Source organism: Amblyraja radiata, chromosome 26 (genome assembly GCF_010909765.2).
Source record: "Amblyraja radiata isolate CabotCenter1 chromosome 26, sAmbRad1.1.pri, whole genome shotgun sequence".
Classification (NCBI taxonomy): Eukaryota; Metazoa; Chordata; class Chondrichthyes; order Rajiformes; family Rajidae; genus Amblyraja; species Amblyraja radiata.
The window spans coordinates 26299381-26316771 of record NC_045981.1 but is presented as its reverse complement, the minus strand read 5'-3'; the positions used below and the strand labels follow the sequence as shown (position 1 = coordinate 26316771).

Sequence of the window (17391 nt, the reverse complement as noted above, 5' to 3'; positions counted from 1 at the left end):
ATGGGGTAAAAGGAGCAAATTAATAATATTAATATAATATCATGGGGGGTAATTAGCGTGAGTGCGGGGGGGGGGGGGGGGTAGTTAGTGTGTGTGACGCTGCATGCCGCCTCCCCCCCCACAACCGCACGTTGGGGGAACAGACCCAACGGGTCTGCACTTGGTCTAGTATGTATTAAAGTGGAGCTGAATTAACACTTTACTGGGGAATACTAGGTTCGGGAATAGAGGGGTATGGAAAAGTGGCACAGAAGAGAGGCAAGCAAACAACAATCATGATCAGACTGAATGGTTGGGCAGGTTTGATGGGCAGCAGCTCCAATTTTCTTGAGCATTCTTGAACTTGGAAATATAGAAAACAGGTGCAGGGGTAGGCCATTCGGCCCTTTGAGCCAGCACTGCCATTCAATATGGTCATGGCTGATCATTCTAATGGGAGGTATGTCACCTCTCACAAGTTGGGCTCTGAAGAAGCAAAAGACTGATCGTTCAAGCTGCAAATGTCTACTGCAACTTTAATAAAAAATCTGACAGCAAGAGTGCACCACCGATGGACCGTTGGTAGTGCAAAATTTAGAAGACAAAGCTGCTGTAGTCCAGTTCCACTTTGTACTCTGCTGAATTTGGCACTGCAATTAGTCCATCCTTTTCAACATGAAAGATCGCATACAGCAATGGCTCCTGGATTCCACTACCCTTCCTGATCTCTTCCACCTGCCCTTCCTTCTTATACCATTACACGCACCTCTACACCAAATCCACATAAAGCATCTGGGAAATGCACATGGCCCAGTACCAAATATCTGAGCTGACAACTAGCTGTTGTATGCAAAGACATTTCCAACCCCTCACTTTGGTCTGACGTTCCCACCTGCTTAAAAAGGAGCTGCAGATACTGGTTTTCAAAATCAGACACAAAGTGCTTAAATAACTCAGCGAGTCAGTCAGCATCTTTGGAGAACATTGATAGGCTATGTTTTAGGTCAGGATCCAAAGAAGTCAAATCCTGCCTCATGCTGGAACTGGATGAATGTACCTATTGTCATCACACAGGTCAACAGCAGATGCTATCTCAATGGCTCTCCACTCTGCTCTGATCATCTGGATAATAGGAATACATATGTCAGGCTGCTATTTATGGACTATAGTTTGGGGTTCACAATCATCCTTTCCAAACTTATTGCCAAGTTTCAAGACCTGGGCCTCTATACCTCCCTGGATCCTAGACCCTCATTAGCAACATCTTTGATTAGCACTCAATCAGTGCGAATCAGTTACATGTTCTGCTCACTGTCAACCCAGATGCACCTCAAGTCTGCTTTCTTAGCCCTCTGCTCTACTCTCTTTACACCTATGCTTGTATGGATAAGTGCAGCTCCTTTGCCATCTGCAAATTCGCCAACGACACGACTGGAGGTAGAACTATCCGAATCACGAATGGTGACGACTCAACATGCCACGTTGTTTGGCATTAATATTACTATCTGTCGTGGACCAGCCACAGCCAAGAAGGCACATTAACCCATCTACTTCTTCAGGAGACAGATGGAAAAAAAATCAGCTTGTCTCCAATGACTCTTACAAACTTCCACTTATCCATAACAGGAAGCATGCTGTGCGTGCTCAGCCGGTGGGAGGGTTTGCTCGCTGATCTGATCCGCCCCGGCCGCTTTATAAGGAGATCCGGCGGCTGAGCTCCAGCCTGCTGTCATGGCCTCGGTGCAGGGCGCCAGCCCGGTGCAGATGCGGGTGTCTGCTGACAAGCTGCTGTGCTCCATCTGCCTGGAGGTGTTCCGCCAGCCCGCCACCATTCCGTGCGGCCACAGCTTCTGCCTGGAGTGCATCGAGGAGCTGTGGGAGCGGCAGGCGGGCTCGGGGGCCTACAGCTGCCCTCAGTGCCGCCAGGCCTTCAACCCGCGGCCCGCACTGCGTCCCAATCCCGTGCTGTGCGGCATCGCGCTGGACCTCTTGGCCGAGCCGCAGCCCGAGGCCGTGGAGGAGGTGTCGCCGGGCCTGACGTTCTGTGATGTGTGCACGGTGGCGCGGCAGCCAGCCGCCCGATCCTGCCTCCTCTGCCTCGCCTCCTACTGCAAGTGGCACCTGCGGCCGCACCGCCTCAGCCCCGCCTTCCGCGACCACCCGCTGGCGCCGCCTGCAGCCGACGTTGGCAGCCGCAAATGCGGGCCGCACCGCAAGCACCTGGAACTCTTCTGTCGCACCGACAAAGCCTTCATCTGCGGCCTATGTCTGGCCGCCGAGCACCGCACCCACCGGGTGGTGTCGCTGGACGAGGAGGCAGAGAGTCTGAAGGTGAAGCCTGGGACGAGGGGTGGTTCACTTTGACATAGGGGCTCCTGGGGTGAGGAGTTTACATGAGCTGTGTGAGGTCTTCACCAAGGAGGAGGTTATCTCCTGTTATCTTTGGCAGGTTGCAGGGAAATTTCACTTAGAGAGAGGTGGAGGATGGTCATCTGGAATGAGGGGGTAGGGTCTTGGTCCTCCAAAATATTCCAAATTGGAATTTAAACTGGAGGTCACCCAGTGAGGAGTCAACCGAAGGAAAGGATAAAGGATGCTGGGTTAAGGAGCGTTGGCTCATATCGGGAAGTGAGTCCCGAAGACGGCCCCTGACCCAAAACATCACCCGATCCATTTTCTCCAGGGATGCTGCCTAACCTGCTGAGTTACTCCAGCATTTTGTGGCTATCTTTGGAGACATTGGGGTTGCTTGTGAAGGGAGATGCTCTGGATTGCTGAATGAGGAGGTGGCAGAGGTTGCCTGAGGTGAAATAAGTGCAATGGTAGAAGTTGCCTGGGAGCATGATGGTGGTAGTGGGGGTAGTTTACATGGATTTTAGTAAAGCTTTTGATAAGGCCCCTCATGGAAGGCAGATCCAGAAGTACGAGTACAACAACTTGGTCGTATGGATTCAGAACTGGCTTATTCATAGTAGTGCAGTTCTGGTTGCCCAGTTACAGGAGAGATGTGGAAGTGCTGGAGAAAGTACAGAGGAGCTTTACCAGAATGCTGCCTGGATTAGAGGGTTTCAGCAACAGGGGGAGCTTGGATGGAATTTTAAATTATGAGAGGACAGAAATCTCTAATGCTAGAAGCAATAAGCTATATAGTAAGAGGGGGAATGTTTAATGGAGATGTCTGGGGCAAGTTGTTGTACACAACTGTGAGGGCCTGGAACGCACTGCTAGGTGGTGATGGAGGAAGCAGATACAATAGTGGTGTTTCAGAGGATTTTGGATAGGCACATGGAAGTGCAGGGATTAGAGGGATATGTTTGTACTGGCAGATGAGTTCAGTTTAACTTGGGCACAAACATTGTCTGCTGATTGATGAGTACATCCAGTGCTGTACTGTTCTATGTTATATTGTGGGTGGCCACTGCTGAGGGTAGGGTGAGACAGTAGATTGAGATTGGTGTGAGTGTTGGGATATTGATGGCTGGGTTCACTTAGTGCAGGGTATGAGAATGAGATGGTGAAGTTACTGAGAAGGTGGCACTTTCCTGAGGCTATAATTTTGAAACAATTACTGAGTTTTATAAAACATTGAAATGCAACCCAACTTCTGGTCCTGGTCCATTCTTATGCCTCTTGGGGTGATAACCGTAGACTAAATTATTGCCACTATATCGTTACTATTTGCTTTCTTGATTCCTAGAAAGAACTGAAGAAGGCTGACTTGGAAATGGGGAAGCAGTTGCACGAGACCTTGCTTGAGATTGGGTTGCTTCAGCAAGACATGGACTGCATTGTGGTGAGTTTTTTTATCTTGGGTCTGCTGCTTAATTCTAGTTTGGTAGTGAAAACGTGCCTCTCTCTTCAGCATTTGTTGTATGTCTAACTTCAAATGTCTATTTACTCATAGTGAAGCATATTCTGGGAGGGGCAGAAACCTGGTAATGTATGTCCAGCTCCATTCCCATGGTACTGGGAGGTAACAGTGGGTGTTGGGTGGCACTCAATAAGAGTGCCGTGTGGATGGTCGTCTGGGTGTGTGAGTTAGATGTTGCAAGTCCACCGGGGAACAATGCACCCTCGTGAGGTTAGTTACTGAGCTATATGAAACGTGATCAGACTTCTGGTCCAAGTCCCTCGCTCTGCCTCTTGCTGTGTTTTAGCCGAACACTTTCTTATTTCTCTTCAGAGAACTTCTGAGAAAGTGAAATTGGAAATCACCAACCATTTTTCAGCAATGACTGAATCAATTGAAGAGACTCTGCGAGTGGTGATTGAGATAATTGGCGGGGAGCAGCAAGCAGCCTTGAGCCAGGCCAAAACCATCCGAGCCCAACTGGAACAGAAATGCATGGAGCTCCGAGAGAAGAAACTCCAGCTGGAAATCTTGGCTAGCAAGAGTGATAATTTCAAATTGGTGCAGGTAAAATTACTAGCTCTTCATAAACCTTGCCGTGTTGAATTTAATTGTAGCATTTTTTGGAAGCCTTTACTCTATCACTTCGTTGGGATTGCAATGGAAGACGAGCTATGTTACATGATATGTAAAATGACATAGTGAATATTGAACAATACAGCAAACTGTTGAAACTCTATCTCATCTGCTGACCACCCAGGTGATTCCCATATCCACTGATCTACATTATGCCGAAAACTCTAGGGGTAACTTTTCCAGTGACTTGAGCATTCATTACCCTTGAGGATGGAGAGATCTGGGTGAAGAACTCTCCTCATTTTGATCCAAAGGCCCTGGCTCTAGATTCTACAGCTAAATGAAATGTCTTTCTCACTCTACAAAAACATTGCATTCAATATCTTATATTTTTCACCAAGGTCATCTGCAGGTTGCCCCTGAATAACAAACGGGCACCATTTTTCTACAGGTGTCCATGAGTTAATTATTGTGCATAGGTTGGAAAATGCATAAAAATAACTTGTGTGTTAACCGTAGCTCCACGGTATTGTAATGGCAATCATTAAAAGCACATAAAACTGATAACAACAATTAATTACGTGATGAGAGAAACAGAGAGAGAGGGGAGACTAGTTTAGCCTTTTGGGGAAGTGAATGTGCATACATTGGACTTTAATTTGACTATATTGGGAGCTCATTTGCATGTATCCTTAAATTCAAGAAGTGTGGAACAAATGTTGGTCAGAACTGTTATCAAAGGCCAGCCATCCTCATACTTAGTCAATCTCTGTATGGTAGAGACCAAAATGAAAAATAGTTCTCCAGTTGAATAAACATGCTTTTATACATAAAAGCTCATGGAAATGGTATGCTGCCCCCACCCACGCCCACAAGGGATTGGATAATACTAATGAAGCCTCTCTCCAGAGCCTTGTGTATACATGAAGTCGGGGGGGAGTTCAGCATTGTCGAGGCTCCATAGTTTAGGTAGAACATGATAGTTATTGCATCTCAGCTTTTTGTGGGATCTTGCAGTGGTTGCTTTGATTACGATATTAGAACAGTGATTACATTAAAATTGTTGTAAAACAATTTGGGAAATCGTGAGGTGAAAGGTGTTCCGGAAATGTAAACTGCTTTTGTTCTGTTTCCTGCCAGGAATCCCTTTGTTTCAGCACAGCTTCCCAAGTCCCTGACATCCCACGGTTGAAGTCCGACTTGCATTCCATGCTGGCACGTGCTAGCAAGGCTGCAGCAGACCTTTCCTCTCAGGTGAAGGAGTGCCTCCGTCGAGCAATGAAGCGCAAACTGAAGAACCAAGGTAGGAGAGGTCAGTGATTTCCATGTTGTAGCACACATGGGTTCTTCTGCACAGTTGTTTCCTCAGTCAAGTAATCATCCTTAACTAAAAGGTCCTCTTTGAAGGTGAATAACATCCAACTAACAGCCAGTGGCTGACGCGTTGATATCTCGCAACATAATGTACACTGTTCTTACCTGAATTTTCAGAAGGCTTTTAATTTTACACTGGCCAACCTTGCATTGGATGTGGGAGTGGTAATTTACAGTGGCCAACTAATTTCACATTGGATGTGGGTGGAATCTAGAACACCAGAAGGAAGACCATGTGGTTATGGGGAACATACAAACAGAGTGAACCTGGGTCTCAAGGTGTGATTGACCAATGGTGTGTTTCCTTTGTCTGATCCCCTTCGTGATTAATAAGCAAAAATGTTCATGAGGTGCTTTGGCACTGCTTTCGGGCATTGGTTCACTTGTTGGTGTTCAAAGAATTAGCCTTGGGAATTTCAGTGAGTTGGCAGGGTTGGCCAACCTAGGTCTTTGGCTTTGTGTTTGTAAACACTGCTGTGGATGGATGCCCCATTTATTGGAGTGGATTACCATATAACCATATAACAATTACAGCACGGAAACAGGCCATCTCGGCCCTACAAGTCCGTGCCGAACAACTTTTTTCCCTTAGTCCCACCTGCCTGCACTCATACCATAACCCTCCATTCCCTTCTCATCCATATGCCTATCCAATTTATTTTTAAATGATACCAAACACACCGCTACCACTCTCTGAGTAAAGGTTCCCCCTCATGTTACCCCTAAACTTCTGTCCATAAATTCTGAAGTCATGTCCTCTTGTTTGAATCTTCCCTTTTCTCAAAAGCTTGATCACATCAACTCTGTCTATCCCTCTCATCATTTAAAGACCTCTATCATGTCCCCCCTTAACCTTCTGCGCTCCAGAGAATAAAGACCTAACTTATTCAACCTTTCTTTGTAACTTAGTTGTTGAAACCCAGGCAACATTCTAGTAAATCTCCTCTGTACTCTCTCTATTTTGTTGACATCCTTCCTATAATTGGGCGACCAAAATTGTACACCATACTCCAGATTTGGTCTCACCAATGCCTTGTACAATTTTAACATTACATCCCAGCTTCTATACTCAATGCTCTGATTTATAAAGGCTAGCATACCAAAAGCTTTCTTTACCACCCTATCTATATGAGATTCCACCTTCAAGGAACTATGCACGGTTATTCCCAGATCCCTCTGTTCAACTGTATTCTTCAATTCCCTACCATTTATCATGTACGTCCTATTTTGATTTGTCCTGCCAAGGTGTAACACCTCACATTTATCAGCATTAAACTCCATCTGCCATCTTTCAGCCCATTTTTCCAAATGGCCTAAATCACTCTGTAGACTTTGGAAGTCCTCTTCATTATCCACAACACCCCCTATCTTGGTATCATCTGCATACTTACTAATCCAATTTACCACCCCTTCATCCAGATCATTGATGTACATGACAAACAACAAAGGACCCAACACAGATCCCTGAGGCACCCCACTAGTCACCTGCCTCCAACCCGACAAACAGCCATCCACCATTACCCTCTGGCTTCTCCCATTCAGCCACTGCTGAATCCATCTTGCTATTCCTGCATTTATACCCAACAGTTTAACCTTCTTAGCCAACCTTCCATGAGGAACCTTGTCAAAGGCCTTACTAAAGTCCATATAGACAACATCCACTGCTTTACCCTCGTCAATTTCCCTAGTAACCTCTTCAAAAAATTCAAGAAGATTAGTCAAACATGACCTTCCAGGCACAAATCCATGTTGACTGTTCCTAATCAGACCCTGTTTATCCAGATGCTTATATATATTATCTTTAAGTATCTTTTCCATTAATTTGCCCACCACTGAAGTCAAACTAACAGGTCTATAATTGCTAGGTTTACTCTTAGAACCCTTTTTAAACAATGGAACAACATGCGCAGTACGCCAATCCTCGGGGACTATTCCCGTTTCTAATGACATTTGAAATATTTCTGTCATAGCCCCGGCTATTTTTACACTAACTTCCCTCAATGTCCTAGGGAATATCCTGTCAGGACCTGGAGACTTATCCACTTTTATATTTTTCAAAAGTGTCAGTACTTCTTTTCCTTTGAAACTCATAGTATCCATAACTACTCTACTCGTTTCCCTTACCTCACATAACTCAATATCCTTCTCCTTGGTGAATACCGAAGAAAAGAAATTGTTCAATATCTCCCCCATCTCTTTTGGCTCTGCAGATAGCTGCCCACTCTTTCTCCAATGGACCAATTTTATCCCTCGTTATCCTTTTGCTATTAATATAGCTGTAGAAACCCTTTGGATTTACTTTCACCTTACTTGCCAAAGCAACCTCATATCTTCTTTTAGCTTTTCTAATTTCTTTCTTAAGATTCTTTTTACATTCCTTATACTCCACAAGCACCTCATTTACTTCATGCTGCCTATAATTATTGTAGATCTCCCTCTTTTTCCGAACAAGATGTCCAATTTCCCTTGAAAACCAGGGCTCTTTCCAATTTTTACTGTTTCCTTTCAACCGAACAGGAACATAAAGATTCTGTACTCTTAAAATTTCCCCTTTAAAGGTCCACCATTTCTCTTCTACATCTTTCCCATAAAACAAAATGTCCCAGACCACTCCTTTTAAATCATCTCGCATCTCATCAAAGTTAGCCTTTCTCCAATCAAAAATCTCAACCCTAGGTCCAGTTCTGACCTTCTCCATAATTATATTGAAACTAATGGTATTGTGATCACTGGACCCGAAGTGCTCCCCAACGCATACCTCCGCCACCTGTCCCGTCTCATTTCCTAACAGGAGGTCCAGCACTGCCCCTCCTCTAGTAGGTACCTCTATGTATTGCTGCAAAAAACTATCCTGCACACATTTTACAAACTCCAAACCATCCAGCCCATTTACAGAATGTGTTTCCCAGTCTATGTGTGGAAAGTTGAAATCTCCCACAATCACTACCTTGTGCTTACTACTAATATCTGCTATCTCCTTACATATTTGCTCTTCCAATTCTCGTTCCCCATTTGGCGGTCCATAATACACCCCTATAAGTGTTGCTACACCTTTCCCACTTCTCAGTTCCACCCAAATAGCCTCCCTAGATGAGCCCTCCAATCTATCCTGCCAAAGCACTGCTGTAATATCTTCCCTGACTAGCAATGCAACACCTCCACCTCTTGCCCCTCCAATTCTATCACACCTGAAGCAACGAAATCCTGGAATATTTAGTTTCCAATCACAGCCCTCCTGCAACCATGTTTCACTGATTGCCACAACATCATACTTCCAGGTGTCTATCCAGACTCTAAGCTCATCCACCTTTCTTACAATGCTCCTAGCATATTAAAATATGCACATTTAAGAAACCCCCCGTCTCTTCTTCTCTGTTTATTTCCTTTTTTTTCTTTCTCCTCTTGTGTCCTAGTGCTTCCCTTTTCTGCTTCCTGCCTCCCATTCTGTCTACTAGCTTTCTCTATTTGAGTCCCTCGCCCCAACCATTCTAGTTTAAAGTCTCCCCAGTGACCTTTGCAAATTTCCCCGCCAGGATATTGGTCCCCCTCGGGTTCAAGTGCAACCCATCCTTTCTGTACAGGTCCCACCTTCCCCAAAAGAAGTCCCAATGATCCAGAAACTTGAATCCCTGCCCTCTGCACCAGTCTTTCAGCCACGCATTTATCCTCCACCTCGCTCCATTCCTACTCTCACTGTCGTGTGGTACAGGCAGTAATCCTGAGATTGTTACCTTTTTGGTCCTTTTCCTTAACTCTCCTCCCAACTCCCTAAATCCTCCCTTCAGGACCTCTTCACTTTTTTTCCCTATGTCATTTGTACCAATATGTACCACGACCTCAGGCTCCTCTCCCTCTGATTTCAGGATATCTTGGATACGTTGAGACACGTCCGAGACCTTGGCACCAGGGAGGCAGACCACCGTCCTGGTGTCCCGACTGCGTCCACAGAAAAGCCTATCCGACCCCCTAACAATAGAGTCCCCAATTACAATTGCCCTCTTCTTTTTTTCCCTACCTCTCGTAGCAACAGGGCCGGTCTCTGTGCTGGAGGCCCGTCCACTGTTGCTACCCCCGGGTAGGTTGTCACCCCCATCCGTACTCAAACAGGAGTACTTATTTGCAAGGTGTACCGACATTGGAGTACTCCCTCGTTCCTGCCTCTGCCCCTTGCCCTTCCTTAGCGTGACCCACATGTCTCTCTCCCGTGGTTTTGGAGTGACCACCACGTCCCTATAACCCCTCGATGACCTCGTCACTCTCCCTGACCAGACAGAGGTCATCGAGCTGCTGCTCCAGGAACCTAATACGGTCCCTTAGGAGCCCCATCTCTCTGCACCTGGTGCAGATGTGGACGTCTGGAGGGCCATCCGACACCATGACCTCCCACATCTGACATCCAGAACAGTACACTGCTCTGACTGTCATTCTCTCGCCTTACCCTGGATCCGATACCAGTATAATACAATAGAAACTGCTTGGAGAAATCAGCAGGTATCTGACACAAACAGCTGCTCCCTCTTGCCCTTTAAACTGCACCTTTATTATATAAACAAAAAGCACTGTACCTTTAGCCCACTGTACCTTTACTAAAGCACTGTACCTTTAGCCCACTGTACTCTTGGCTCACTGTACCCTTAGCTCACTGTACCTTTACTAAAGCACTGTACCTTTAACCAGAAAGCAGAAATGCTAACCTGAGGTTGCACCCAATCAGCTGCTTCATCTAGTCTGCTTCCGCCAATCAGCGGCTTCCACCAGAACCCTCCCTATGGAGTGTGGAACGTTACGGGTTTTGGTAAAAGCCCTGACCCTCCTCCACTGTCTCCAACGGTCCCGGGCCTCTGTGAAAACAAGCCCCGCGCCCGATTTAAGTACTCACCGCCCTGACCCCCCTCCACTGTCTCCAACGGTCCCGGGCCTCTGTGAAAACAAGCCCCGCGCCCGATTTAAGTACTCACCGCCCTGACCCTCCTCCACTGTCTCCAACGGTCCCGGTTGCCCAGGATCAGCTGCAATTGGTTCATAAGTGACTTAATACATCATCTTTGAAGGGTGAATGTCAATTTTACTAAGAACTGCCCAGTCTGTCAGTGGAAATTGAAAGAGCTTTACTCTCCTGTACATTAAAATTATGATTTATAGTCAACCATTGCTCACAAACCCCTTTCCTTGACCTTCCCTTAGCCTATCTTAGTTTCCCTGTCAGCCACCTCTGATGCATACGAAACACTGGCCTGAGGCCTGATGTGAAACCTTAAGTTCAAAAGCTCACTGCTGCTCAATACAACATTGGGCAGGACACCAAGGGAACTCAAGTTCCTTGTCCAAACATTGCAATTGAATCCTTTGCACTCCCAAGAAGCAGGCAAGGTCTTGTTATCATGTGTAATTGTAAGCTTGTACACTCTGACAATGCTGATGTTCTTTAGAACTCATTTGGGGAGTTTCCAGGCGTGAGCACCTGACAAGAGAATATCTGTTCAATCAGGGAGGACTGTGTCGGGCAACAAATATGAGCCGATAATACACAACTAAACTCCACTTATCTTTTATGAAGGGTGTGAAAAAGGTGTTCAAACATCAGAGGCATCTCACCACACCTCTCTGCTCCCCCCAGAGCCCAAGATTCGGAAGATCTTTGAAGAATGTGAGTAAATTTTACAATTTCTGATTGAATTGATAGTATGCATTGTTCATTTATTTCCTCTTTCCAATCTATTGGTTGTTGATGGTGATCCTGACAATCCCTCATTTAAGGGATAAATAATCAATTTCCCCTTGAAGCCCTTTTGGGTTGAGGGTGACTTGCTTACACTCCCTCCTTGTGTTGAGGCCAATGTAAACTGCTGTGGGTGAGGTAGAGGAGGTGGTGTGTAGTTTGGGAGGTTGTGTTCTTTTAACACTTGGATAGTGAGTGCACACTGGTCTCACGTGGGGAGAAAAGGTAGCCACCCATTTCATGTTGCAAGAAAGAGCTTCTATATAAAGCCTCAGAACAAATTAGTGCCAGATTCCTTGATACCAAACAGTATTTAAGTACACCAAGTTCTTTGTACCTTTCCATCAGCCTTGTTCTGTTATGAAGCCCATCCAAGTACTCTGCAGCAGTTTTCCAGCAAAGTGACATGTGTCCTTGCCCCAACCCAACCCGCTAGTGTGCAGAGACCAGTGCGCACATATAGTGTGTGTCCAATTCTGATGGTGGAAGCTTAATTCTCGGGTACCTCCCTTCACCAGCCATGTCCCATTGCACGCTTTCTCATATTTAAAACCACAATCCAAAGCCAGCACATCAGTCCTTTCGGAGTATCTGGATTATTATCTTGAGGTTCTGGCCCTTCTGACTGAAATATGGTCCCTTTCTCTGAACCACACCTAGTGGCTCCCCGCTTATGACAAATGGAAAGCATTATGGCATTTGCATGCTAGAACACCTGTATAAATGTAATCATGCTCTGTCCCTTGCCCCTTCTGTCATCAGCTGTTGTCACCTTCTCAACAATTATTTCTCTCCATGCATTAAAAGACGATGTTATTCACTGGGGTGTGTACACTGACCCATGATGCTTGCATTTCAGCACTCCCATCACAAAGCAGTGCCACTGCTCCTCCAAGCCACGCCAATCGGATCCTTTCCCCTGGGCACTGCAGGTGAGTCTTCACTTTATAATTATGTTTAACTTGCCTGTACGAAACATGAAGATTTATTTGTTCTAAAAAAAAAAAAAGGGGTTGTATTATCCACTCGGGATCCTGGACTGTGTTTTATTCTGAAGACTAGAGTCTGCAGTTAATGGAATCCAGAGCAAACTGCTGAAGCACTCTGTCCAGGGACTCTTTCTGACAGTCCTTTCAGGTGGGAACCTCTGTTCACTTGCACCTGCTCCAACCTCGTCTACTGTATCTGTTGTTCAAGGTGTGGACTCTTGTATATCGTTTCACTGAACACCTTTGTCCTACGTGATTTCCTGATTGCCAAACACTTTAACTTCCATTCCCATACTGACCTTTCTATCCTTGGCCTCCTCCATTGTCATTGAGTAAGGCCAAAATGCATTGGAGGAACAGCACCTCATATTTCACTTGGGCAACTTACAACCCAGTGAACGAATATTGATTTCTCTAACTTCAAGTAACCCTTGTATCACCCCTCTCTTTGTCCCTCCCCACCCTAGTCATTGTACTAGTTTAACTGTCGTCCTGCTGAGTTACATTGTCTGTATAACTGGTTGCCACCTAACGCACAGCCAGCAATGGACCATTATGGACTCTTTCCCCCAGAACCAAGATAGAAACCCATCACGTCATAGTTCCGGCTCCCCTTCCTGATGCACTAATTTATTTTCTCTCAGTACTACATTGCACTATTGTCTGTTTTCTATTGCTACCTGTATCATATTGCTTTACAAATGCTTCCAATTTAATTTCTTCATATCTTCTCTGTTCACGCTAACACTATCCACTATTAAACTCGTGGAGCATGTACTGGAGGGGGTTAACAAAGCATTTATGGTAGACTTTGCTTTGTCGGGTTTCTGCAAGTTGAGTTTTCTGTGACTTGGGTCACCCTTGTGCATGCTCTCTTTAAACAAAATGGTTGGATATCTATTGGGGAGAACGAGTCAAATCTTGGCCCCAATTTAGAAAGAATGCAGTGATTCACTGGAATATTGGTAGAGGTTACAGAACAGAAGGTTAAGAGGGATGTAGAGGTGTTTGCATTTGCCTTTGTGGGGTTTCGAGAAGGTAAACTGTTTCTTCAGTGTAGGGTTAATAACTAGAAGGAAGAGTTAAGCTACAGTAAATTTCCAATTAAACTGGCCCTCTTTGGACTTTGGTCATGCTGGTCTAGTGGATTCTCCAGTCTATTGAATGTCACTCCTATTATTACCCAAGCACATTTATTTCACTTTTTTTACATGTTGCTCATTACAATAAATTATCCAGTGACCCTGAGAGTTTAAAGGAAGCTGGAAATATATTACCTCTCTGGATGCAAACCGACGTGTTCCTGTCTAATAGTGGTCTGGACACCAACCTAGTTGATGGACATGTGAGAGATTAAAATCTCTCTGGCTACAGAGTAATAAACAGATGTGTGTAAGAAGGATCTGCAGATACTGGTTTACACCGAAAATAGACACTAAAAGCTGGAGTAACTTAGTGGGTCAGACAGCATTTCTGGAGAAAATGTATAGGTGATGTTTCGGGTCGGGACCCTTCATCAAGCAGAGGTGGATTTATACTGATTGTATAGTTCTGTTAGAGCTGGCATGGATTTGATGAGTTGAATGTCCTGCTGTGTTCTAATAAGTAGGTAACTATTTTACACTGAATAATTAGATAATTAAAATTCCCTCCGTTATATCCTTTGCCCTTGTTGGAATATTTTTTTGCAAGTTTTCCTTCCTATTTATTGTTTGAATTTTGGGGTTTATGGTACACTTCCAGCATCACGCCATAAAGGCTCATTTGATAATCGTACGTTACACAGTCAAGAGAAGAGATGATTATTTTCTAGAGTAATATTGCAGCCTTTTTGTTCTTGTCTCTATCTGGCATCAATACTCCTTCAGGAACATTTGTGTTGCCATTTCTGCCCCAGTCAAAGGCACAGAGGAGGCATTGAAATATATAATCTCCAAGTCTGTCTGTCAATGATTCCAAGAGCTTGTTGTTATGAGAACATTGTGATCCTGTGGATGGAGTAAAAAGGGTGAAAATCTGGCAAATGTGAGGAAGGGCAGGTCATGCAGGCTAAGAGGAATCAAAAGATAGACTATTATCTAAATGGAGAGAGACTGCCAGTGACTGAAGTTTGGAGGGATCTAGGTGTTCTCGTGAATGAATGAGCAGGCTGTTCTGACAAGTTATTAATGCGGAAAAATGGCATGTTACCGTTTTATTGTGAAGGTTTGGAGCTTAAGAATAAAGATGTTTTGTTCCAGTTGTACAGGGACTAGATGAGGCTACTGAAGAAGGGTCTCAACCCAAAACGTCACCTTTTCCTTTTCTCCAGAGATGCTGTCTGGCCCACTCGCTGAGTTACTCAAGCTTTTTGTGTCTATCTTAGGCTACAGAGTGAGATGTAATGGGATTCGCACAAGCTTTTCATTTTTGTTGCCATTGACTGAGCTGAACTTGGTCTCGGACATTTCTGTGGGCCGTCCTGATGCAGACACTTCACATGTAACGAGATGCAAAGACTGGCTGTGGTAATGACCAGGTGGCGCATTCTTAGTGGTAATAGCCAGGAGGACTTCACTGCTGGGATCAATAACAGACAACCGGGCAGCACTCTTCCCAACTAATTCAAAGGCACTCTGCATTCTTGAAGAACCTGCAAAGTTCAGATGTTGGTGGTGGCATGAACTCTAACTCCTGGGCAAAGCCAAGATGTGCTGGCATCTGAGTGCAATGCACTTTTAGTTTATTGTCCCAATATGTTTTGGGAATTCTAACCTGGCTCAAAATGCAATTGTTTTTCTGTTCCTTAGTTGCCATGAAGCTGACATCTGAGAAGGGATGAGAAAGTGAGGTGTGTCTATCTAAAGGATGTTACTACCCAGAGCAGAAGTGGATTAATGATGGTTCCTGGTAGTCCAGATGCCTGGGGTTTTACTGGGGGGGGGATATGACTGGGCTGACAAAGGAGTTGTGGAAAGGACTGGGCGTACATCCTGTCCACTGCAAAGGAATGGTATGTCTTCATACCTGAAACTCGCCAGTGATTTTAAGACTGGATTGCATCAAGGCCACCTGCAACACCATGGGCTACGTGGCCAAGTATTCAACTGGATTGGCGTTTTCCTGGATTATTCAGATGGTTATTAATTTGGTTTAGAGTGAAAGTCAATGTCATTCAAGGGAAAGGAACCATTTGATCAGCATCCCATATTCACTCCCCCATCACCAATGCTGGTGCCTACCATCCAAGGATACAAACCAGCAGTTTACCCCTGTGATTTTGACAACCCCTCCCACATTCTTGTGAAACCTTGAAGGTTTTTGGGAACGTCACCACCTCCAAATTCCCCTCCGTCATGCTTCATTCTGAAGTGAAAATAAGTCCGATTTCCTTGGTCATTGGGTCACAGTCAAAACGCTGAGCATCTCTACCTAATGATACCGTGGAGGCATGTATATTGTAGACACTGCTCCAGGAAAGAAGCTCACTGCTGCCATCTCAATGGGGATTAGGGGTGGGGAAATAAATCCTCTCTTAACTGCAGATCACTCAAACATAGCCCCAGAAGCAGTATATATTTGAGCTTCCCATTGAGTACATCTGCCCAAAGAGCCTTTTAATCTCTCTGCAGTTTCAGGATTTAGGGAGGTATACATTATGGCAGGCAGACAACTTGTAGGCCTTTCTATCACTTGAGTCATTTTGCCAATTCTCCAGGCTGTACTCTTGGCAGAATTGTCTCGCTGGGGATAATTAAGATTGTCCATGTGGGACGGGGTGAGGAAATGCAGGAAAAGGTGCTTGTGACCCATGAACTCGCAACCGTCCCTAATGCTTTACACTCAACTCATTCTTGCAACTACAATACCTTCAGCTTTACAGTATTGCAAATTTTATACTCTTGCTCCATCTTGTATTAAGATTTAATACTTGCTTCCAGCTCCTTGTGTATTTGCAGTGAGTCAGAACTATTTGCTCTTTTATTGAATGTACAGAGGTATTATCTAAAATAAACTTTGCACTTTGTCCCAATTAAAAATGAAACATGTCAATAGTAATATTTTCTTTATATTGAAGTAGATAACCATAAAATGGAATATGATACCATTAATAAAGTTTGAATATATAATCTTTTTGTGTGTGATATGCCTTTAAATCGTTTATGACGTGACTGGTCCTGGCCATGATTTTGCCTTTAGATGAGGTTATTACCAGTGAAAGTCGTGTTCCCACTGCAGCAGTTGGTATGCTGGCCATACAACTTGGAGCTCCAGCTGATGGAGAATGGGTGGGAAATGCCTGTAGTTCTGAGTAAACACGGCCATTCACAGTGGATGAGGATATAGGGGGATGGGACATGCAGGGATATTCCAGGAGAGTCTGGGGTACAGAAAGAGTATACTGTATCTGAGGAACTAGAACCCATCATGGATTGGTGCAGTTTCCAGTCTTTCATCAACAAGTCATTTGAAGAGTGAAGAATGGAGTAGGCCTGTGATTGGATTGGAGAAGTGATAAATGGGATCACCTTGCATGACATTATGTCACATATATAATCACAAATAGCAATGGGGCCCAGCACTGGTCACTGAGGCACACCACTAGTCACAGGCCACCAATCTGAAAAGCAACCTTCCAACACTACCTTCTGTTTCCTTCCATGAAGCTAATTCCGTATCCCTGGACCAGAAACATCACCCATCCTTTTTACTCCAGGGATGCAGCCTGACCCACTGAGTTACTCCAGTACTTTGTGTCTATCTTCAGTATAAACCAGAATCTACACTTCCTTTCTACACATTATGTATCCAGTTCGCTAACTCTCCCTGGATCCCATGTGATCTAACCTTTCAGAGCAGTCTACCATATGGAACCTTATCAAAGGTCTTACTGAAGTCCATGTACCCCTCCCCATCAACCTTTT

At 44.9% G+C, this 17391-nt stretch overlaps 1 protein-coding gene across 4 annotated transcripts; it reads left to right on the top strand.

Moving 5' to 3' along the window:
* The first annotated feature begins 1242 nt into the window (after positions 1–1242).
* On the top strand, positions 1243–16593 carry LOC116988072 (E3 ubiquitin/ISG15 ligase TRIM25-like). Of its 4 annotated transcripts, none has more exons than XM_033044518.1 (7): positions 1245–2310; positions 3677–3772; positions 4163–4396; positions 5546–5717; positions 11337–11426; positions 12358–12430; positions 15277–16593. In XM_033044518.1, the coding sequence occupies exons 1-7, from the start codon at positions 1711–1713 to the stop codon at positions 15296–15298; spliced, it is 1287 nt and encodes a 428-aa protein (XP_032900409.1). In that variant the 5' UTR covers positions 1245–1710; the 3' UTR covers positions 15299–16593. The 4 variants fall into 4 exon arrangements, with proteins under 4 accessions (XP_032900411.1, XP_032900412.1, XP_032900409.1 ...); XM_033044519.1 differs by having other exon boundaries at positions 1246–2310; positions 5546–5708; XM_033044520.1 differs by lacking the exons at positions 12358–12430; positions 15277–16593 and adding an exon at positions 12261–12344 and having other exon boundaries at positions 1243–2310.
* The last annotated feature ends 798 nt before the right edge of the window (positions 16594–17391 follow it).

Coding starts and splice junctions, on each gene's coding strand:
- LOC116988072 (XM_033044518.1), top strand. CDS start 1,711: ATGGCCTCGGTGCAGGGCGCCAGCCCGGTGCAGATGCGGGTGTCTGCT. Junction 3,773..4,162: donor AAGACATGGACTGCATTGTG/GTGAGTTTTTTT, acceptor ATTTCTCTTCAG/AGAACTTCTGAGAAAGTGAA. Junction 11,427..12,357: donor TCGGAAGATCTTTGAAGAAT/GTGAGTAAATTT, acceptor CTTGCATTTCAG/CACTCCCATCACAAAGCAGT.